Source organism: Pseudopodoces humilis, chromosome 5, assembly GCF_049639895.1.
Source record: "Pseudopodoces humilis isolate 2021_Gansu_Grassland_sample_001 chromosome 5, ASM4963989v1, whole genome shotgun sequence".
Lineage (NCBI taxonomy): Eukaryota > Metazoa > Chordata > Aves > Passeriformes > Paridae > Pseudopodoces > Pseudopodoces humilis.
The window spans coordinates 63841232-63866614 of NC_142204.1; the positions used below are offsets into that span (position 1 = coordinate 63841232).

Here is a 25383-nt window from a genome sequence, read left to right on the forward strand (position 1 = left end):
TACAAGTTACACACAGGACCAGTAAATCACCCAAACTGTCTAATTATCGTAGGCAATATGTTAGCAGGCTTCTGAAAACAATGTGCACTTCTAGGTACTACAGTGGGGTGAAACATGAAGGCAGATGTATGCATCAAATATTTGACCCAGGTGATCTCCAGATTTTTGTATTTTTTTCAAGGCATGTAAATTCAGTCATGTTGTTATCACATTGTAATCAGTCAGAGTGCAAAGCCAAAAAAAAAAAGTCAAAAAAATAAAATCTAAAATAAAATCTAAAAAAATATTAAAAAAGAAGATATTACAGAAAACATACCAAAGGGTTTTTCCAGAAAATAAAGACTTCTGCAGTGGGTGGTACTAACACAAATGCAAACCCAGGACTGTTTAGTAGCACTAATCTCATCTGATATGACCTACCTAAACATTAGATAAGGAAGCTAAAAAAAATGCTTTAATTTTTCATTATAATCTTTTGGCTCCTAACCAAAGGAAAAGGACTGGCTGACCTGGAATGGCAGATTTGATTAAGAATCTGTGGGATACCCATGACTTTCTGGAACAGCAACTGTATTGAGGCAGAAAAATAGAGTACTTAAAACAGCAGAATACACCTATGTTTGAAGACCCTGAATCCCTTTGCAGATAAGGATAACTTTTGCATCAATTTCTACACACAGACTACATTACTTTGAGCCACTAGATTTGGCTGTCTTCTGTCCATTTGATTCCCTCCAGTCATAGTTTAGTAATGTCAGAATAAATAATTCACAAAAGGGAAGACCAAAATATAATGGCCTAAAGTAACCACAAATGCCCTTACAGGACAAACCTTTAGGAATTCTTTATGAGAAACACACACATCAAAGCTTATCCCTAACGGACAAGCCATTATTCAGAAACTGCAGCAGTGGATAACTCAATTCGTTAGAGCTACAATCCTGTAAAACTGCTATCATAGGACACAATAATGAACATTATGGAAAGATTATATTAATCTGAAAATAAAGTGGGGACAAAGCATGAGCTTCTAGATATAGACATGAAAGCACACTCTCTACCACAAGACTTGGACATATCCAGGAATTGTTATCACAGAAAAGATTTATATTCATTCTAATGCACTGATTTTTAAAGCCTTCTTTCTTGGAACACAGTTTACAGTCCAATAATTTGAGGACTCTCACATGCTAAAATGATGATCAGCTGAAGTTTAATTTTAGCTTGCCATGTGATCCCACCTGGAAATGCTCTAGATTTATCTGCATTTCAACACCATTCCAAAGTAACAGTTTGAATATCAGTCCAAAAAAAGGAGTTGTACTCAAGAACATGTGAGGGTAAATAAAAAACCTCTTTTCTGAATCCCCAGCATAATAGTTTAGTTTCTAAGTTATAAATTATCCTAAAAAAACCCCAAAAAATAATATTAAGACATCAAGGAGCTACAAAGGACTGTCTAGTATAGAAAGAGGTTATGACAATCTTGGTTTTGGGGTTTTTTAACATCTCAAATAAATACAGCAAAAGTGAAGTTCTAATACAGAAGTCTTCCATAGGAACAGCTGTGTTATCGTCTGTAAGCAAGCTTAGAATAAGCTATTTACCAGAAGTGCTTAATAAAATATGCTATACTTGTAAATGGAAGCTCTTACATTTGGATTCTTATTTCTGTCCTTGAGTATTAATTTCAGCGAGCTAGGACACAGGAAAAACATATTACTGTTAATCAATAGAACAGAATAATGAAGCTGTTAAGTCTTTATCAATATTATGAATTTTTTTGTGCAAGTTAAAAGAAGCCTTTTTAGGAGCAATATTGTGCCTTGAATCATTGGGATGACCTCCAGAAGCCCCCTTAACATCATTCTTACTACTGAATAGTCTATAAAAATTTGAGTACTGAATATTATTGACTTTAGAACAGATCTATTTAATTTACTTTTTTTTCCCTTGGAGCATGCACACAATTCCAAATCCTAATCATACTGCTAAATGGAAGAGATCACCTGAGTCTTCCAGGAAACTGACATTTAAAAGCCTTACTTAGTAAGTTCTAGTTTTAGTTTCATGACAGAGGGGAAACCATTTAGGATTTAGCAATTCACCTTCCAGCATATTAATGTCTCAACTTGACTTTTACTGATACTAAATGAACATTAATCATGGAAAATGACTCTATTTCAAAGTGGTTTTAAATTACTCACTAGGTGAGGCAGCTCTTCTTCAGACTTATACCACACAAGGCTCAGGTTCAGTTAATCACACTCCAGCAGCTTCACCTGCGCTCCAGTTTGGTTGGGGGATCCCTCTGCTTGCTTTCCAGTGTTGACAGTCTTCATTATTAACTGGTTATTTATACTAAATGTGTCAGGTGGTATTAAATCAGATTTTTCTTCATAACCACATCTTATTAAAAGAGATAGGTTCCAGAATTTACCATATTTTTTATTCTGAAATTAATTCAATTATATTTGTAGATTTTTGATGGAATTAATAACATTCTGATTCCCAGCCCAAACAATGAGCTCATTGCAACTCCAAGAAGACACCAAAAGAAGTTTTCTGAAAGTTCCAAGAAGCTTGATGTTAACAGAAATGCATTTAAGAGCTAGGCCAATTAAAGTGATTAATAATATTAAGCAAACAAATTAGCTTTCCAGGTGATTACTGAAGTATCACATCAAAGGAGTGATATTTTGATTTTCAGAAGAAATACTTGTGCTTTTCAGCTTTTTTGTTAGTTCATTTATCTTAGTAATTTTTTTTAAATTTAAATAGATCCCATGAGAAAAGCAGATTTTTTTTAAAAAATAAAAATTTAAAAAATAAAATTTTTTTTGATTTATCTTGAGACATAATTTAAGGGTTAATAACCTTTTAGATAAAGTTCATACAGAACTCAGAACTGCAGAAACTGTAGACCAGCTACTAGTTAAGCACAGTTTCCCTGGATTATCTACTTTTCTTTTGATGACATTTTACCCTGACAGTTGAGGAAAAAAGCTGATTTGTAACACTGTAAATCAATGTTTGTGATGTGGATGCAAGAACAGAGAACTTGTCCTTTTTTTCCTCTGTTTTTTTTATCTCTGGCTGCAAACTTTTTTCTTGTTTAAATTCTTTCTGCTTCTCTTTAGGAAAACCAGCTGGATTATACTGGCAAAGACCTCAGGAAGGCAGAACTAATTGCTCAAATTATTACTGGAGAGCCAGGTGGGAAATTAGAATGTGGGGCCAGTTGGGGATAGATAAAAAAATATTTCTCAGTGTTTAGAGAGGAAGCTGATAATACTCAGGTTTATAAAACTGCTGTTGTTTGTCTTGACTCAGCTTTTTAGGCATCAGTAGTAAGGCTATTCCTAGCTTAAGGGAACATGTTAAATATAGTTTTCTTTTTAAAAAAGAGAGGTTAAAGACTACTGTCAGAACATAGACCTGATTAATTTCTTAAGGATCCCTTGTGACAGAAAAGTCTATCTGATCTTTTCAATTCTTAAAATCAACATATGACAGGCTGTCTGCAAGTGCTTTCGGTACTTGTTTTCTATTCCCTCATGTCCCTTTTTCTACCTCTGTAATGTAGAAGCTGCTCATGTGAGAAATTACTCTTGCTTGTATTTTCTGCTTTAAATTTTGTTGGCATTGATTAAAATTATGCTGTTGAGTTGTAGATGGCAGACCCCCTGTAGAAGGTAATGGCAGAAAGCAATGTTCTGATTTTATATTAAAGACAAATTATACAAAGTCAGGTTGAATTTTAGCCTTTTTATTTATAGAGATAGTAGAGAAGTTTGGCAATTATTCTTCTTCTTTCAATTAGATCTCATGTTGGGAATGGATCACATTTTAATCAGTAATATTTTATTTTGCAGAAAGACCTCTTCTACATGTAAATCAGAAGGGCAAAAAGACTATAAAAGAAGGTATTACAGCCACTAAAAATGGGTTTTTAAAAAGAGATTAACAGGTTTACATTGCTCTTAAGGAAAGACAATGAGAATGTGCAGCAATTTCTTTTGCTATGTACATGACATGAACTCAGAACCAAAAAATGCAATTCAACCTCTGTTCAAGTCCATGTTGGTAACATTTCAGATTGTCTGTATTTCTCTTTAAATCCATGGATCAATATCCATTACAATCAAGTCAACAATCTCATACTTGGTCAGTATAAGACTCTGATTAAAAAAAAATACAAGTCTAGATTTTTTCCAGGTTCTCATACATTTCGCTCTATGTTAGGATTAAATGTGCAAAACTAAAGAATTATTTGAGGTGTTGGGAAGGCAGCAAATGTCAAAGATAGTATTTGACCTAATTAGATGATGCTTCCTGTGGTTTTGGGATCCAGTCTATAAAGGCCTTTAAAATAATTTGATCAAGCCTTGGTCCAGAAACATAGAACTACTCCACTATGGTGAACATGACTGCTTCTGACTTGGTCATTTATAAATACTTAGCTATACTGCTATATTTATATTTATATTTAGTTCCATTTAACTAAATTTAACTAAATTTAAGAAAAATAAACACATTCGTTTATGATTCTTAGGGAAATTGAAGACTACTCCAGCATTTGAATTCATAGTTCCTCTGCCTATTCAGTCACTTCCTGACATAAATATAGAAAGAGCATTTGTATGCTATGTAATGATACTTGCCATTTTACTTAGAAATAACAGTTCTCAGATTCTTGCTACCCAATACCGCATATGTGACATTCTGATGTTGCTTCAGGAGTTGAAACAATCCAAAGGTAAGAAACTATAAGTGGAAATTTCCTGGCACAGAGTTATTGACTTATCTATTGAAACCAAAACACTGGATGAAGTCTGTGAAATGTGGGTGCCTGATCAAAGGTACAGAAGAAATCACTGCTGAAGGATGGAAATGTTTTTACTTCTGTAATTGTAAGCACCTGAGTGGACAGCAGTTCCCAGAGCACCACTCACACTGAACCGGCGTGTTTGCAGTTTGTGTGTTGAGCCCCTCAAAAATCTTTGTCAACTATTTCATATCAAAGAGTCATAGAATGGTTTGGGTTGGAAGAGATCTTTAAAGATCATCTACCTCCAACACCACCCCATGACAGGACACCTTCCACTAGTCCAGGTTGCTCAGACCCTCATCCAACCTATCCTTGAACACTTCCAGGGTTAGGGAAACCACTTCTCTGGGAAACCTGATCCAGTGCCTCTTATGTTCAATCTAAATCTACTCTCAGTTTAAAACCATTGTCACTGTAGGCCCTGGTAAAAAGTTTTTCACTTTTTTATAACTCCCCTTTATCTATTTCAAGGCCACAACGAGGTCTCCCAGGCTGGACAACCCCAACTCTTTCAGCCTGTCTCCATAGGAGAGAAGTTCTGTCTCTGATCATTCTAATGCAAGAAAGTTTCTCACCTGAAGTAAACCTATTTTTTAAGCCTGGACAAACCAGACTTCAAAGTATAGATTTGTGCATATGCAAGAGCATTGCCAAATATCAGTAACTGTGCAGTAATTATCTGTTAATAACTTTCTTCATCTGCCTTTTTTCTCCTCTTATAACTTTCTGGTTGAAATTCCAATATTAGGGCATTTTTTTCTGAACATGCTCATAAGGACTAATATTGTACTTCTGAGATTTCAACCTTCAGATTTAAAAGAAATAAAAATGCTAGTTTTTTAAAGTGTGAGATGCAGCAAGCCCTTAGCCTGTTCTTTGTCATAGTATAGTAAGTCCTGTGGTTTAAAGAGTGTTGTTCTAGCCTAGTTAAAGAGCAAGTCAAAATCAATTTTTTTTTCTAAGTTTTAATTACTCTGAAGAATATGGCATTTGTTAGCTGTACCTGCTCTGTCAGTTTCTTCCATAACTTGTTTTACTCAAGAGAGATAATCCACTTATCACCCCTGGGAGCTCCTCTTCAGGAGACAGTGTGAAATAGTTTGCAAGACAATTTGCTTCAGGGTTTATTCTGTTCAGAAAGGATGGATGAGAATTTCACTAGGACTGTTCTGAAAGCTAAAAAGGAACATTTACAAGTCAATGATTCCCAGTCAGAGGGTCATGCACCTTTCCAAAATCTTATTAGAATGACTCCCTAAAATGTTTTAAGGTTTCTGTGATATTTCAATTATTTTTCTCATAAATAATGATTTGACTGCCTTAATTATTGAAATACAGAGATAAGAAGTTAAACCATTAAAACTGAATTTCTTAGTTTATAATTTTGGCTAATGAACCACAAAGCTCCAAAAATTAAGAAAAAAAAGGGTGTTTTTTATCTTAGATTACTCTGAATAGATGAAACACAGTATGGTAAAATTTGCCTGTTAAAATATTATCACAGAGCATATTTGAGATTTCCTGTTGTGTTTGCTTTTTGGTGTCGTTTTTTTTCCTTTTCTATATCTATGACTTAGGAAATTACTAGCATTAAAAAAAAAAGAAAAATCCTGCAGGAGTTCACAAATGATTATACTAAATGAGAGCATATCTTTATCATATCATTTTGTAGAAGTTCAAGAAGTATATGTGCACCTTTAGATTTTGAAATGGTGCAAATTATTCCTTCTGTTGGCCTATGGAAATGTACCTACTGGGACTTTACTAGAACACCCTGAAATTTTCTGTTCAGGTTCAATCATCTGTAGAGGAAGACAGTTTTTTATTTTAACAACCTTGTTTAAATACACTCAAAGTATGAGGCTCAAAGGACCACTGACAGGTCATAAAGTGAACCTTTAAGACATGGCTGAACAGTGAACAGAGGTTTTTGGTATTCAGGACATGGGCTGGAGAGTAATAAAAAAAAAATGGTAAGAGAACCTCACTCTCTTGGAAGATGTGGGTGAGGTACTCCAATGCTCCTATAGAAAGATTACAATTTTCTGACTGAAAATCCTCACAACAATAAGGCCAACCACAGAGGATGACAGAAGCACAGTGAGTACTCGTTCACCCAAAAAACCCTAACATACTCTTAAAAGAATCTCTGCTTGAGGTGAGTCTCAGTGCTTGAGGATTGAGGAGTGATTGATAAATGATGTTTTGCATGCATACAGAACCTTCAAAAGGAGAAGATGCAACATGTCCATGACAATGCTATTTATATCTATATATCTCTTTTTTACTAGAAATAATGGCATCTTGGGATCTATCGAATTCACGCTTTTAAAATGTATGGAAATAATTTTCCCCATATATTTTTTAAGTGGATAAAAGGTTGGTAGGTGGACAACACAGCCCATTGGCTGAGCAACATCATAGGACAGATAGACCAATCATGATTTACAACTGAATCAAGATATTAATCATGTGCTTTTAATTGTTAGTTTCAATCCTTACATGGGTGCAATTGGGCTTTTTATAATGTCTGTAATACTCTAACCATGTCATAAGAAATCTTTGAACAAGGTATATTGCACTTTCTGAAACAAATACAGAAGTTGGCTTGCATAACTTAGTGGTGATCACAATATGTATAATAAGATTTACTGAAACTTAAGAAGATGAAGTATTTCATCTGCTCAGGGCAGAATGCCAGAGTAAGATAGCATGCAACAGTGCATATCATAAAAATAACTAATACAGTGTCCAAGAACAAAACTCTGATTTTTTTTTTTTTATATTATTAAGTAGTACAAAAATACAGAATATGAGAAGAGATTCAGAGAAACAAAATTATCATAGACAGAATCACAGTTGTTTATATTGACCATTTGGTTATATCAGCAAAGTAAATATTACAGTTTTCCAGAATAACTATACTAATATATGCTAAGAACTATTCCCAACAAAACATTAACAGAAGTGGGCAAACAATTACAAAATGACCATTTTTCCCTGGAGAAATTCCCATTCAATTTATGTAAATGTCTAAATTTTGCTGTCATACCCCTGTGAGCTGAACTCAAACCCTGCTGCTACAGTTTTGATTCAGCCACCTAGAAACTAATTCTCATTGTCATTTGAGGGTCCTACCTTGCTTTGCCTGCAGCTACTGGTCTTAAAGATGCTCTAAGTCCCCTGCCATATTTGTCAGGCCCATGGGAATGGCTTGGGTGACTAAAACGTTTCACATAGCAGTAGATATGCATGTTAAATCAATCAAATTTATTCACCATTTTAAAGAGACTAACCCAAGGCTACTTTTTACGGAAGTTATGCCCTAAAAATATCTGAAAATGTAAAAAAAAGAGTAACTGTATTAAAAAGTTTTAAACGTGACTCCAAGTCATTATTTGCAAATGAGAATACAAATGCCAGCTATGGGAGATCTCCACAGTTAATGAAAAGTGGAAATGAATATTTGCTTCAACTTAATTTAGAGTCATCTGGTCCACAACACAGGTAAGTGAACTACAGAAAAGACATGATTTTAAGATTTTAATTCTCTTTTATTCGTCTATAAAAAGATTGCCACAATAAATCTGTAATACTGAAGTAATTCTCAGTTAACCTTGAGTTCCTCTAAATTCTGAGCTACTTTCCCAAGAGATAATTTCATATTTACATGCTGAAACTCAAATGCTCTTGAATTGTTTTCCAGCTTTTAGTTTAGTTTATCCTTTGACACTGACATTTTTTCTCTTACTCAGCTAGAAATCAGACACTAAAATCCAGGCTGACAACCTCTCTCAGTGGCAAAAACCACTCAATAAGAACTGGTCATTTGATCAGTTTAGGAGTTGTAAAACTTAGAGTTCCCAAGGTAGCAAAGCTGAATTGCATTGTAAGTGAAAATTAGGGAAATGCAGCTCTTGAGTTATTTTCAAATTTTGAAGCCAAGAAGAACCATAACTTTGGAAAGGTAATTTTAGACCAAATGCTATGTATGCATCTTTCAGAATGTTTCAAAAGTTGTTTTGGGTATTGTTTGGTTTTTATTATTTGGGTTTGTTTGGGTTTTGGGGTTAATTAACAGTACCGATAAGAAATGAAAATATATTGTATTTGTAGGCTCTGAAATTTAGGATCCAAGACATAACCTAAGGGGCAACTTACATCAAACAAAATAATGAAAAGGTATTTTTTACAGTTATAAATCTGTATAAAACTCATCATGACAAAATAAAAATGAAAAATTCATGACTTCCCCATTTTCGTCCCACCATTTATCCTTTAAGAAATAGACTCTTTTTTAAATGGTTAAATATACTATTGAGAAATTGAATTTTGATAGGAAGATTATCAAAGTATTTGATATTTGATAAGGCAGGTTATTAAGTATTTTTTTAATGACTACTATGCATGGAAATATTTACTAAAATACATATACATGGGTAAGAATTCTTGCTTTGGAAAAGAGAACTTTACATATCTACCTGTAAATTCCAATTTGGTTTCTTCAGCTCTGTGGAACGTTAGAGTGCTTTTACCTCAAATATGGAAACAGCAATTATTTCCCCATGTATAGAGATTCTAGAAACCCAAAAAATGTTGGTTTCTTTAAATGACTAAACTTAGGATCAATTTATCAATTATATGTATAAATTCCAATTCATGAATTACTTGATACTCAAAGCTGCTTTGAAATGCATCTAAATGACAAAGGTCTTATTTTAAAATTAAAATGAAGGTCATGGTAATTTAGTTTTATATTTGAGGTCAACATAAACATATGCTTGAAGGAATATACCTTATAGGTAAAGGGAAATAGAATTTTCATAACATCTCCTTCAATACAAAACAATCTTCATTTTCATGTAGTTTTTTTCCATTATTACACATGAAAAAGTTAATCACATTCCCTATGAAATTTTGAAAGTCATTCTCTCAGGCACTTTCCAGCTCCAATATAACAATGTCTTCTTCTTTCTCAGCATCACATTAATACCAAAACAAAATCACTCAATCCAATAAATATTTCATTATAGTGCATCTGCATTAAGCACAGCAGTCAAGCCTGCTCAGCTAATATTTTTATTTAAAATTAATGTTTTATGTAAATCCTAATATTAATATTTTTAATGAAGTAAATATTCTGAAATGTTATAAAAATAGAGCCTGACAGGCATTACATATATTCTTTGAATCCACTGAGTATTGAGTCAGCTCTATACTTTGTATTTTATATTTGGAAAGCAATGAACATCAGAAGACAGATATTATTATATATTATTCATTGTAATCTAACTATTTAATTATTTTAAATAAACAGGTAAGACACCATTCTCATTTAAACTGAAGACTCATTACATTGGCGTTCTGTGTAAAGGGCCCTCAGAGAAAATGAAGGTCAGGATCTTAATCTACAATACAAAGAGAGCACAGATTGATTTTTTATAGCATAACAAGTAAAAGAATTAGGCACATCCTTCCTACAAACATGAGGTACCACTGTAGAGCTGTTTGTATTTCTTTTTACCTTCTGAATCGGTTACTCCTACTCCCGACTGCTTTATTGGTTCTTGTCCATTCTGGCTCATCTTCCCTCTGTTAAAAGATATGGTGGTTGTTAATAAAACCACATAAAGATGAAAGTTAGAACAATGATACACTAAAGGCTTTTAATATTCTTTTAAGAATATTACTTTTTTCTCTTTTGAAGGCAACTGCAATCACATCTTGCTAAGCCTGTACATTCTTAGAGAATGGGTCCATCAGCTGTCTGCTACTTGCCCCACATCAGTCTTGGGCTGCATATCTTCTCACTTTATCTTGTTATAGTCAACAGTGAAATATATAATAAGCAGTCACAAAAATTGATATTTGGTCTACAACACCATTATTTCAAAGGTAAGGCATTCTTGTGGTTGTTATCTTCTTAAATGATTCCTTTACTTAACAGTTTAGATTTGTCTGCCACAAGAAACAATTCTGAAAATTTACAGTAAATTGAGCATAAATCATGCTCTAGAGTTCCCTATTTTCCTGTATTTTATGTAGAAAGAACCTGCATTGGAATCTTGATGTCTGTTTTTACACAATGAAACTTAGGTAAAATATAAGCTGTCTTTAAATATACTTGTTGCAAGCTCTAAGGCATGACTACAGTTACTCAAACGTTTGTGCTTCCAGTTTTCTTTTTGCCTTAAGACTTCTGTGATGGAGACTGCAAGGCATTATCTTCAGCTGCATGTGATTCCTTGGGAGCTAAAGGGTCAGCACTGTTCTTTACCTGTTCTCTACCTGTGAGCCAGCTTCATGTCTGAAGTTGTCCAATTCATGGAGAACTAAAACATTGGTATAAAATCACTGTTTTTCAAGTGATTTTATATTCAGTTTTAACTGAAAACTATTCTTTTCTTCTTCTGTAGGTAATGTTTCATAAATCATTATAAATATGATACAAGGATTATTTGTCCCAAGAGTTATATTCCTTGTACATCATTCAATTGTTTTCCACCTTTGCTTTCAAAATTAATTTTATTTTACAGCTAACATACTGCTATAAAGAGTTACACAACACAAAGACATAGAGAATCTGGTCTTCATCAGAGATAAGAACATGAGTAGCTTTCAGTAATATTACAACTGGATAGTAGGAGTTTTAAAAAAAAAACAAATTAGAAAGACTTTACAAGATATATTCAGATTTATGCAACTGTATATAATTATTAATTTCCCTTGATAGTTATAGTTGCTTAATATTGGCAAGTATTCTAATTAGTTACCTCATCAAACAATTCCCATGGTGGCACTATTTAGTTATTTTATTCTGCTTCAGGACTAATTTCTCCTATGGTTAAAAGCACTTGGACTAAAACCAAGAGTTTAAAATTCATCATATCCAGAAATTTCTATTGATAGACCAGAAACTAAGCTATAACTTTGGTTATAGCTTATAACCAAAAAGGTTTTTACATGCCAAGATACTTAAAAATATTTTTCCCACTTTGTACTTCACATCCAAACTGTAAGCTGTGGTCTCATGGATTTGGATTTGTATAGAGTACAAGGTCATAGTCCCTGAAGTCATTATCAAGTCAGTGTGAATGCAAATGATGAGTAGAATTTCAATTATACATATATTCAGATAAGTAAGAATTTTTATACAGAATTCAAAATGGAAATAGTTATCAATTTTAAACATTCTCTCCATGAATGATCTGATGGTATACAGCTATTTTGTTATTCATTTTCCTTACATTACTATGTAAAGCCCTGGAGACTAACATGAAAAATGAAGCAGGTCCTGTCAGTATAAATTTCCTGTGTAATTTTAAAGACTCTGTCTAATATCAGCATATAAATAACTTACTTTAAAATGCCATAATGAAAAAAAAATAAAATAGTGTAGCCTTACAAAAAATGAGACATGATTATATTTAATTTAATTAAGTAAAATTCATAAGAACAAATTTCTATGAGAGAAAATTCGAAGCTGTGGAGATTTCCTCCTGCTTTTCAGTTGAAGTGGGGCTAATTTCAGGCTTAAGAGACCAAAGAGTCTGTCAGTCAAATAGCAACTAACTGCAGGTACTGTCACATTGCTAGTCAGTACCCAGTAAATGATGTTATTTGGACTCAAATTTGGCATGTGTGAACTGAAAATTTCTATTGAGAGCTACATCTTGTGTTACTGTGCACAAAGATTTTATGCATCCTTGCTTTTCTCACCAGGAATGACAGGCCAATATTTTTCTTTTCCTTTTCATGTTGTCAAAGACCAAGATCATATTTTAGCCTAGAACAACATGAGTGAAAATCCAATACAAATCAAACAATTGGCACCCTACAACCTTAGCTCACATAGTCCTCGTAGATTCTGAAGGTGAGATTGAAGTCTAGATTTATCTCCATTTTCCCTTTAGTTGCCAACAAGATGTAGACAAATACTATTGGACTTTATTTTTGAAAATGATAAATACTCAGAAATATCTCACTTCTGGAGTTTTCTAGGAAGCTTATGTTTTTTGTGACTAATAGTTCATAATTTCAAGGGAAAAGCAAAAACTTTGATTCCAGAGAAAATATTGAACATCTATTGCAGACAATGAATGAACAATGAGCACCAACTAATATTTTAAGAACAGTCGATCTGTAAATTTTTTTTTCTGACCAGAATCATTAAGTTTATCAGAAGCTACTTTGTCCTATTTGGGAATATAAATTAAATTGCTAAATGATGGTGCATGTTGATGGAGGAGGTGAAAAAATCCTGGCAAAACTTTTCACTGTGGAATACTTAACTGGATAAAAAATTTGGAAAATTAAATCATTTTGTAGGATCATTATGCTGATAGCAACTTGATAATTCCTACAGGGACTCTGTACCAAAAAGCTTTTTGCACTGAGAAATTCTACTGAAACTCCTAAAAACTAAAAGTTGGGCTGTATCCAGAGTATTAATTCCTCTTGCACTAATAACTTTGCAGAGGGAGGAAAATCTGAAAATTTAAATTAAGCTTTCTCAATCCTACAATAATTGTACTTTTAAAACATAAGCCAAGCCCACCTCTACACACTTTCATCAAAGGCTGAGACCAGCACATCTTCTGTATGACAGGAAGAAATACATGAGGTTGAGGCAGAGGCTTGGTTGGTTATTAACAATTCAGTGCTCAACAAAGCAGAATAAAAGTGTGAACTCTGGGGAATTCTCCCCAGTTAGCTGCTATTCTACTGCATAATTCAAGTCTGCAGAGGAAACTACATAAGAAGATGACTGGCAAGTGAAAGTGCTATAAATTGTGCATGGAGGATACAATACATTAACGGAAAAGCCTTACATTCTTGGGATGGGAAATAAATTATTCTCTCCAGTGGCACTGCTGCTGCCTTCGCTATCCATGCTGTATCCACTGCCAAAACTACTGGCTGATGAGCCAGTGGAGACAGAACTTTCTGCAGGTCGGTGATTAGTAGACCTTGCTGTACAGGACAGGAGCATTTGGTTACTAAAAACTTGTAAGACAACAGTACCACCGACATTAAGAAAAAATATAACTTATCAAAATCACATGCTGCAAACACTTTCACTTTTATATTTTACATTCAAATATTGCTTTATCATCTTTTGCAGATAAAGTTTGTTTTCACGTAGAATAAGGTGCTCTAAATCAAATAGTACACCATCATATTTTTTTTTCTCCAGTCATGTTAACAGTTCAAATCAACAGCCTGAAGGAAAAAAAAGAACGAGACAGAATGATTAACACTGATTTTCTGATTAAAGTGACAGAAAACCAGTTATTCATCTGAAACATTTCATACAATAATCTTGTAAAAATGAAAGCCCCAGTGGACCTTCCTCATATTCCCTGTGAAATGTTCTTTGCATTTGGTGATTTTGAGGAGAGGAGTTTTCAAAGATGTGCAAGCACACAATCTGTAGCCACAGAGAATATTGCCACCCGTCTTCAGATATAACACAGCTATACATTTTATTTCTCAACTGCTCCTACCCATCTGGATCTCTCTTACTACATGCACAGAATTTTAATGAACATATTTTGATGGAAGATGTCTTAATCTAATTTAATACCATTTGGTGTTAGTATAGCACGTGTTAGTTCTACTTTAGATTGCCTTATTTTGTGTTTTGGACATTACTGCACTACAGGAACAAATCATCCAGTGTTTGGCATTTAGCAAGTTGAGAAATATAAATGAAAAAGGACATGGTGACATACACATAGCAATTAATACAGGAACAATAGAGTAGCTATTCTCACATTGAATAACACAATTGTCTGGGAATATTAATACAGATTTGGGTATTTTTTTTGCTAATGTCCCCTAATACATCAGCTGTTGTTATGTTTTATCTATTTCAACATACTGAAGATAGAAAATACTGTTTTGCATAGTTATTCTTCTATGAAGACTTAATGAGGTTTTATGTTATTTTGTTGAACTGTAAAACTCCTATGTAAGCAGTAAAAATAGATTCTTCTTTAAAAATAAATTAGTTAAGTATCTAACTGGAAATTTAATAAGAGACAGAGCCCCAGCAATGTCTTGCTTTAAACTGGCAATCAACATTTTTTATGTCTGACAAACTGAATAATATTTTTGGCGAAGAGTGCTGCATGCTGCCTTGTGGGACCAGGAAGCTGGGGGTAACTCCTCAAACATAATGGAAAAACAGGTGAGTAATCTGAACTAGAAGAAATAAATGAAGCAATTCTTGTATCATCAGTCCTTGGAAAAACTTTAAGAACTCTTATTCTCCACAGTGATTCTTCACTGGTAAACCATGTTGTCACATAATTTGTTTATCTTTTCAACACTATTAATCTCCTTTGTTCTACTCTTGCCCACAGACAGAAGTGGAAGCTGTTTGTCCACATTGTTTTTAGATAAAATTATTCTTTATCTCTATTCCATGATTTCATACATTTATCACAGGCTGCCCTCTTGGATGAAAACACAAAGGAATAAATTTTAAAATCGTAGTGTTACTAGCAGATATTTTCAATATCTACCTGGGAGAAAGGCACCCATGTTTTTCCAGAGACAGCCAGCTGTGGTGGCTGTGTGCAGTGGTTGCTCTGTCACTTTCAGCTGGTGGTGCTGTGAGTGAATTCCTGTGCCTGTGGTGACATGTCAACAAAATGCTGCTGAGAAGTGCTGGGCAAGGGTGATGTTTCAGAGATGAGAGGTCAAACTCTGTTATAGCATACTATTGCCTATTGCCCTGTATTCAAGAGCCTGAATTGTGGCTCTCTCATGACTGTCCCAAACTAATTCACTGCCTCATTTCTCATTGTGTTTGCATGACCTGTATGTCTCTTGATGTTTTCTGCTTGGAATTCCGAGGGTTCCTTTAAGTTAGGTTGTTTTGTTGGTTGTTTTTGGTTTTTTTTGCATGGCATGACAGATGCCTCACAGGTGAGTACAAATGGGAGATCAACACATCTGCAACACCCACAGGAGCCAGAACAGTATTGTGCCAGTACAGAAAAGAATCTTCAGTCCTTCCCTTAGGCATGAATTTACTTAGCATAACATATATCTCAACCATAACATATCTGGCCTGAGATATCTATTCATATCTAGGGTTTTTTTACTGATTTTACTGTAAAAATTACTGTATGAAGTAATTTCTTATATCTTTACTGGTGGATTTCTAAAACCAGTAAGAACCTAGAATTTAGTTCAATCCAGAAAAGCTTGAATTAAACCTTTAGAAATGGGTCAAAATTTTGCTTCATCTATTTATAATCCCATAGCTGTATCTTTTGAAACAGCTGTATCCTGATTACACATTCAGTATTCTGTATTTTTAGTTTTCATACTGTTTTCACTAATTCACATAATTTTTCATATTAATGTTTTCTTCTATAAGATCACTTCACTTGGTGAATGGTTATAATGGATCCGAGTTTATATTCATGACTGGATTTTGAAAATTCTAAAGTTTAATGTTATTCTTTTTTTTTTCATGTCTGCTCTATGAAAGTAATGAATCACAGTGTCAGTTTGTGACAAGAAATGAAATCCACAAATAGATTTACAGCTGGTTTCGTGACGAATTCAGAATCTGGATATAGAGATATCTCATAACTTGTGAGACACCCACATTTTCTACATGTCTGGATTTTTACAGACACATCTAGGCCTCTAAGTTTCTGCTGGTTATATATGAAACTTTCAAGTTAGGATGTGGCAATGCTTGCACTCATGCAATATTTTCCCTGAGAGTTAGTCTAATTATGGTTATATTTCTACTGTGTGGAAAGATAGAACTTGTTCCATGCACTTATGTTCAAGAAAATAGCCTGCACACTCGTAGTCTTGCAATCTTGCCCTTTCTCTTTGAATACATGTAAACATTGTTTTAGAAACTTTAACAAGAAAGTCAGAGTTCACTGTGTTGCTCCTCTAGTCTTACAGTCTACATAAGGTCTGTGAAGTCCTGGAAGTGTCAGAACAATTTCAACCTTGCTTGGTCAATTGGGTTCATAGCCACATAGAGAACAGGCAACTATTTTACTATATTTAATTTTAATTTTACTTTTAATTATGGCAATAGGACAGGGTGATTCTGAGTTACCAAGCTCCTGCTTAGAGCTGCCTATGCTAGAAAATTCTTTAGTCCTCAGGTTTTGACATCAAAGTTCTGGCAGCAGGTGCTTTGGTCCATAGCATCTGAGCAGTTTCAAATGGATTTACTTGGGTCCAAAGATTAAATATTGTCATCTGGTATCACACAGCTGCCTGAAGCTACAAGGTCTCACTTTACTGAAATCTACAATGCTTATCTGAATAGGAACTCAGGTGAAGGCAATTTCCATCATTTGAATATTAAGTATACAGAGTGTGGAAGAGTTTCATTGCTTCCTTGCCCTTTGTTTTTGCAAATTATTCCCTGGCTCTTAAGTGATGCACCCTTCCCACCCCCCACCCCTCCCCAAAACAACCCCAAACCCAAACAGCCCAAAAGGCAACTTTTAGAAACTCCGGCTTAAAAAATTTTTTAAATACTTGTCATAGGAAAATTGCTGCCAATTACATATGATTCTTACAGCCTTACATTTTTAGAGAAAAGGTTCTTCAGGCCTCTGCAGATGGAAGAAATAAAGCTTAACTGAAGGTCACTACACCTTCATTTGGCCTCTTTCTGGGAGAAAGGAGATATCCCTACACCCCCTCCAGCCTCCTTTCTGAAAACTCTTTACACAGTTCATCAGGTGCTTTTTAAGGACTGCAATATCGTGATGTTGGGCTGCCCAGCCATTCAACTATGAAAAACAGAAATATGAAATGAAAGTTTAAAACTCTAATATGACCAGCTTTCTCTGAAATAGGGCATAGATTTTCCTATTATACAAAGCTATTATTGTGGCTTGATTTAATTTTCATCTGTTAATCCTATTTGAGCTGGTAGATCCCTCGATGAGATGAATTGTTCTCTACTTGGAATGGGTACATATGTCACAGTTAGTAGTTTGAAATGTGGTGCTAATGCTGCCTCTGAGTGATTCTGTTAAACTGCCTGTTTTACAGGCTCTGGCATGAGCAAAAGTTTCAGTTCAACCATTCTAGTGAATAATATATAAATGAGTTGGAAAACTCAAAATGAGTGCTCAATTGCTTACAGTAATTATTTCAGATTCCAAGAAAGAAGATGATAATTTTATATCTGGTATAGGACTAGGATTTCCCAATGGTTAGATAGATATTTTGTACTCTGTGTGGTTTACAGGAAGAAGAAAAATTTCAACAGAATGATGTTTGGACATGTATTCCCTTATGCCTTCTTGGGAAAGGATTGCTGATTTGATAAAATGGAGGTTAGCACTGACCTCACCTTTCAGCTCCATCTGTTTATTTTATTTTTTAAAATTATGGCAAAAATATGTATTTGCTTATGCTTTGGCTTATGGACCCAGTTAGAAAATAAACTTTCAGAACCAGGGAAAATGTGTAAGTCACGCTTCAATATGAAGAAAATATTGTATTAAAATCATTAAGAGAGGAAAGCTTGGAGGGCATATGATTTCATTTAATCATTCAGAAAAGTCTGTTTTCAACAGACAACAGAGAAGATGCTTTGTTAAAACCTAATATAGGGAAGATAGATCATTCACAAAAGACCTATAACCAGGAACTACTAAATCAGTCAGCAGAAAGATGGAAACAATCTTCTTAGCCACTCCAGCCATTCTTTTACAGTGAATGGCTTTTTTTTAAGACTTAAATTTTGAAAAGTTGACTATACATTTCTGTGATTCATATGGAGGAAAGAACAGGCTCAACCAGCACTTTCTCCTGGTGAATAAATTGTAGTTCTTCCCCTTTGCCAATTTCTGCTTGGAAACAAAAATACACCGTCAAAACGCATTGGGAATGACGGTTCTGTTTGTGAACCAAACAGGAGGAGGAAAAAACGCCTTCAAGTGTGGATTCAGGATTAAGATTCTGCAACTGGCCTCTAATTACTTGAAAAAATTGCTCTTTTAACTGTCAGTCTTCTGAGAAACTGGGTGACAAAAAGGCTGAAAGCATCACTCTGGGTCTTCTCAAAGAGACGCAAGCCCATGGGAGACGGTGAAAGCTCTGGTCTGCTGGGTGTAATTTTCTGATGACCGACAGAGTGGGCTTCTCATACAGTGTCTTTTGGCAGGAGCTTGGCTGTCCTTCACTTGTGTTTCAAGTGCTCCAACCTCAAAGTGTCCCACATTCCAATTTTTCTGTTTTTATGAAGTGTTTGCTAGCATTAAAAGCAAGGGTTGTTCCAGCTTGCTCTGTTAGGCTTTACAGGGTAAAAGTGTTGTCGGCACTGCTTGTTACATCTTTTGTGAACTGGCAACAGAGAGGGGATACATAAACAACTGGTGATCAAACACATCTACCTCAGGTCAGCCCAGGTAGTTTATTTTCCTAATGCTCCCTCATACTGAATAAGACTTTAAGCCATGGTCTCACCTATCTCAACCACAGCTGCATATTAGACACAGATTTGACCCCACACTGAGAAGGGATATTTTGTGAAATTTCAAAACACCCCTTTACAGAGAAATTTACCATTTGAGCTGAGAAACAGAAGAACAGCACACTTCTTAAACTGTGTTGAAGTAATTTCTTTACCCAGGAAAGCAACTTCGATGAAACAACTTTCCATGCACTCTGTAGGGTTAGTCTACCCTACAGAATTTTGAAAAAAGACTTTTGAAATAAGAGTTATCAAATGAAGAATCTGACCAATTCTCTGAAATTACATGTCAGCTTAAAATGGTGAAAGAGTAAATAGTAGGAATAACCAAAGCAAAATGGGCTAGCTATTAGACTGAAACAAGGTTGAAAAGACAGCCTCAGATTACTGCTATCTGCAGAGAATGGGGACAAACTGTTCTTGTTTGATAATGATTCTTGGAAATGTACTATTTGTAGCAATATGGAGGCCCGTTTAACTTGGAAATTAAGAAACTAGTGACATGAGTCACGAAACAGCTTTGGGCTATAAATTATTAAAGTGTGAAGGAAATGTCCCAAAATAATGTAGGAAATTAAAACATGGCATTGCCTATTAAATGTGTGAAAATGGATATAGACCAAAAGGGATCCCAAATAAGCAGGTATTTGAAGCCACAATCATATCCAATTCAGAAGATTTATATGACCTATAAATCAATTTCCTTCCACACCATTGTTGCTAAAGCCAGTAAATAGAACTTAGTGATAAGGAAAATTCATGTAAATTTTAATTGTTTGCAGCTAAGTGGCTAGAAATTACACATTACTGGTTCAGACTTGTATCATGGGTTGTACATTGGTGGCAATGTCTCGACATACGCATCACATCACATTTTTGAGTAACTTTAACCTGGTATGTTGACACTTAAGTGAACTTGTGTCAAAGTTGTTGGTTCAAGGCAGTTATAAGCACGTGTTCTACCTTTTGAATGAGTGTTTCAAACTGGCATTGTTTTAGATGTTTAAATTGATAGGTTTAATTGGGTACAATTCTGAAAACCCTGATGTGGAGTTTTGCTACTGTATGTACTGTAGCTAATAGTATCAACTCTGAGATTGGATCTCCCCCTGACCAGTATAATCATTTGACATGCAACGTTTGGAAAAGCTGTTGTGTCATGATGGAAAACACGTAATGTAAAAGATGAAATGTTCTCTATGAAATGCTGAGGTGCTGCATTTTCCCCCTTCCTCCTCACTCCTGCCTCCCCCCACCCCCACCTGCCATTTTCAGGGACAAATAAAAATAATACCAGGTACATGTGTCGGAGGATGTTTTAAGGAAATGCTGTGATTTTAAATTACTAGAGGTTTGATCTTGAAAAAACCTTTCCATTATTGAAAATTGGACAGAAATTCCTGTAGAATTATAATGTTGGTATTATCTTAAATTAACAGGTATGTTTGTATCTTTAACTGAAACACATGGCAAATTCTCTAGATCTTTAACATTTGCTAACTAATTTAGACCAGGGATACAGAAGTGTTTTTATCTTGGCCGGTTGTTTGTTTGTTTGTTTGTTTGTTTGTGTTAATGTGAGCCAAATAGAAGAGGAGCTGCCTATGGGATCCATCAACAAATGATATGCAAGCAATAGCATATTGACTTGTAGCTTCTCTTTCATGAGTGTCTGCTGGAAAGAATAAAAAATTTATAGGGCTACAGTGATGTTGAGACTTAAATTCACTTACTGAGCTATTTACTATTTAAATATTAATTTACTGCTCTTCAAAGATGCTAGTAAGGTTCAAAATAAATTTCTAGAAATTTTCTTATTTGGTCCTAAAATAATGGGGGTTTTATTCACCCTTGGATATTGTAATGTAATAAAAGAATTGATTTTTTCATTGTACCATCATTGTCCTTTAGGGGAAAGCTGGCATCTTTTTCTGCGCAAATGACAAGCTCATCAAATTTTACCCATTAAACTATAACTGTGGAGAGCACAGGTCCCTATAAAAGTGCATCACTTAAAAAAAAGGGGAATTAAGTAGATAAATTCTGACTATATGATGAACACTATTTTTGTAATCATACTTCCCTGAAAGCTACAATTTCTACTATGACAAGACAGAGTGCACCTTTCTTAACACAAATGATGAAGTTTTTTTCTTGTTCCTTGTTTTTTTCCAAGTTCCTTGACTTTCTTATTCACTTTATTGGAAAGTATTAAAATTACAGCATGGTATTAGTTTCTTTAAATCTATAAGCTAGGTTTGAAAAGACTTTTTTGTATAAAATCAGTAAAAATTATATTACAAATACACCTACTCTTTCATATGCATGTATCCAGAGAACTGTAATAATCATCAGAACATCTTCAACTCTTCAAGTATCTGAAGAACTCTAAAGTAATTTATTTAAAACTGACCTACCATAAAAATTCCATATAATGAGAAGATCCTTCTGTAGGATAAATTACTGACTGAAAAGGTGGTGGACTGATACACACCATGTCTAGAACTGACTCATCTGATGGATAAACTCTAATACACAGATTTATGTTGCAGGGAATGTGCTTAATTTCATGTAAATGTGTAATTGGAAATTTCATACATTGCACAAAACCTAAATCAAATTAACTCGAGCCTTGGCACTGCTCTCTTCCTCTGACTTGGATCCCTTGCAACTTCTGGCTTCAAAGAGTTGGCTCTGAAATGTTATTGTCATTCTCTGAGGGATGTGATTGGAAAGTGTAACATGCAGTTGGTTTCTTTGCAGATCACACTCCTCTCTCTCATGGGCAACAATAAAATTATAATTCAGGTTTTATTTTTAATTAACTGCTGTAACTGAATGTTGGAGTTTACAAAAGTTCTGAACAAAAACCAATGGTTTTTGTTGTATTTTCACCTTAATTTTAAAGCAGATTGACCTAAATACTCTTTAAAAGGAATACAAAAACAATTCAGTTCAACAAAAAACTGATGAAAGACCTTTGTATTCATAAAATATTCTTTTTATACTAAGGTGCTGGTTTTGTTTATGATTTCCTTGTTACTTCTCAACAGACACGCAATTAATAAAAATAGACCAAATAGAGAGGGTCCTAGGAATCAAAAGTAGAGAAGGATTTCTCTGAGGCATTCTCAGAATGACTGAGGATTCTTATCTTGTTTTGTTTTTTCCAGAGCCAGTTCAACCCAAGAGAAAAAAATGAAGCTACTGAGATACTAGATCAAAGGTTAACACTCTTTCTGAGGGTTATCTTAGGCATAGAAGGACTTCACAGCATAGAATCATTTCCAACACCATTGTGTATTTGTGCTGAAAAACCCCAAACAATTCCTCTAAAAGATGCTGTGGTTCAATAAATGCAGAGAGAAATAGCAGTGGTAAAAAAAAAAAATAAAAAAATAATAATGTTGTGGATTATCTGTAATGGCATCCTTAGGAAAGGGCTTGGAGACATAGTAACAAAAAATTGCTAACTTGCCAAGACGACGGTTCCAATCATTAAAACCAGTTCCTAATGCATTCTTTTCCAGGTACCATTAAAGTAGGCTGCCATGGAGGTGGATAACAAAAGCATGCATCATCTCTTTAGGAATGGACTTGGGAGCTGATGATGCCCTGATATTCATAGTTCAAAATGCAGGGGAAATCTCTCGTTCCTTTATCATCTATTCATTCCACAAAAAGAAGTCCATAAGTTGGAAGCTGTTTTGAGTACCTTTGGTGCTTCTCCCATTAGAGGTTATAGACTCATCTCATTTTACTTTCATACTCCGCAAAACTGCAATCATCTTGCTTTTCATTCTTGCTAATGAATGAGAATCATTAACTTCAGAATGGTAACTAGTGGCCCACCTCATATGAATAAATTTGGACAAACTATTTTTGGTGCAAAAAAAGAGAAGCCAAAACATCTCACAGGTCTGAAACCAGACTTGTAAACACTGTGTATGTGACCATGCATTGTGTTTATTTGTCAGACGTAAAATGACAAAAGCACTACATCTCTTCATAACAATTATAACCTTTTTTATATATTATTGTAATGTGGACTCCTATTATTTAAAATGTGGACTCTTATTCCCATAACTCTCTAGGATGCTTCCAATATTGCTTAGCCAAGTACATATCAGTACATATTCTTTTTGCAATTTTAAACTAAAGAAGAACAAATAATAGTTTGTTGGCACAGGTACTTAAAGCCAAGAGACTCACTCACTATTTCCATATTGTTAAAGTGTACCTGAAACTTAATTCAACCTTATATCACAAGCAAAATATTTAGCATTACCTGTCTATGTGAAAAGGCATCACCACAGGACTACAAGCCTCTGATAAAACTTGACAGACACGATACCTCAGAATATCATGAGTCATTTAGATTTGAATGGTCTACCCCCCAGGAGTGGTATGCAGCTTTCAGGCATGATGCCTGAGTTCTTACCATGACATTCTCTGGCTCTGCCTGAGCTGAGTGTTTAGAGTTGAGCTGCAGAGTAACACAATGTGTGTGTGTTTGTGTAAATACATGGATTTACGGAAGAATTCTAAAGGCTCTCTTAAGAAAAAACTTGTAATTAAAAAGATCTGTTTAAAAGATCTGTTTAAAAAGATCTGTTAAAGATGTTACTTTAACCCTGTTAATTAATTGTTTTAACATCACACTAGTTGCCTAGTCAACAAGTTGCCTTTAGAATATATTGTCTAAAGTACCATTTCCTCTTTCCCTCCTGCACCCCTCTCAGCCAGCTTATATAGTCCAATGTGTGCAATGGTGTTGACAGAAAAACCTTCAACGAATCTTGAGAGTTTAGGAAGGGATTACAGCACAAGAGAACATCTGGGAGTTCAGTCAGTACATTTATTTGGATTATCCCTCAGATTCCATGGAAATAAACAAGATGCTCCAGAAGTCAAAAGAACAGTGGCAATTTGAACTGATTGAGATTCTGGCTCTTTATTTGTGATGAGGGAATAAACTGGTGATAGGTGGTATTACAGGTGCCTATAAGTAGAAAATAATTTTTAAAGATGCTGATAGTAAAATTATCAAGAGATTGAGCTATACATGGATCAAAACTCCTTTCCTTTCCACTGGTGGTTTGAAAAATTATCTATGCTAATGACTGTTGACATGATAATTGTGTTGGAAGAGGAAACAGGAATTGCTATTGTCCCAGTCACATTTTCAGAACCAAAAATGTGCAGTTAGGTCTTTGTCACAGTACAAGAAATGTCCAATCATGCTTAAGCAGACCAGCTTGGATGCATGCTTTTTATTAGGCAACAACATGAGCAAAGCTATACTACTTTTCAACAGAATTCCAAGTACTCCAGTGGAATGGAAGTGCACACATTTGTTGTTTCATAATGCTTCTTAGCACAGTTTATCATTATGGATTTATGCACTGATAGGTGGAAAAATCAAGCAGAGTTCTTGATTCATGTTAACATTTACAGCACTTAATGGAGGGGTAAAATAAATAATTAAATATAGCAATGAATTAGTTGACATGGCAAGAAGTATTTGGGATGTAGTTGGTTTCTTAACCATGTCTTTCTGCTCACCTCCTTCAGGCTTGACTGGTCCATCAGACATCACCTTCCTGAGGGCTAGTTGGCTTTGGTCTTTGTTGTCATTGGCTGGTGGAGGCAGATTGTCAGACTGAGTTCTTTGAATAGGGAGGACTCCTGCTATGCTGTGTCTGTGCTGCTTCCTGGCATGATTAGACTGACCGCTTTTATGTGCTGCTGTGGCAGTGTGGGTGAAATGGAAACCCAGAGTATGTATCCTCAGATGGAACCAGCTTAAATGTTATTCATGCAAACAGAAGTGGTTTTTTTTCTGTATTTAAGTAAGTAGTGTTTTCAAACACCAAAGAGACACCACATGCACAGCATTAAAGAGAATCAAAACTGGCTGTTTCTGTATTAATGACAGTGAAGACAAGGGAAATAATTTTCCCCCAGTTTTGCATTGTACCATGGTGAGTTTATGGCATATCAACGAATCCTAAAGACAAACACAATGACTTCACAGTCAGAGAGATTTAATTTGCCATCAACTAAACCC

The 25383-nt window shown here is 34.7% G+C and overlaps 1 protein-coding gene across 5 annotated transcripts in view; it reads right to left on the reverse strand.

Moving 5' to 3' along the window:
• The window catches only part of PCLO (piccolo presynaptic cytomatrix protein), a 328066-nt gene that overhangs the window by 34254 nt on the left and 268429 nt on the right, over window positions 1–25383 (reverse strand). For 3 of the 5 annotated variants that reach the window (XM_088054917.1, XM_088054916.1, XM_088054914.1), the window contains 3 exons: window positions 24879–25061; window positions 13663–13804; window positions 10356–10423 (listed from right to left, as the gene is read on the reverse strand). In XM_088054917.1, the coding sequence (XP_087911043.1) occupies window positions 10356–10423; window positions 13663–13804; window positions 24879–25061 (393 nt within the window). The remainder of the gene's footprint in view (window positions 1–10355; window positions 10424–13662; window positions 13805–24878; window positions 25062–25383) is intronic. The other 2 variants (XM_088054918.1, XM_088054915.1) reach the window with 2 other exon arrangements.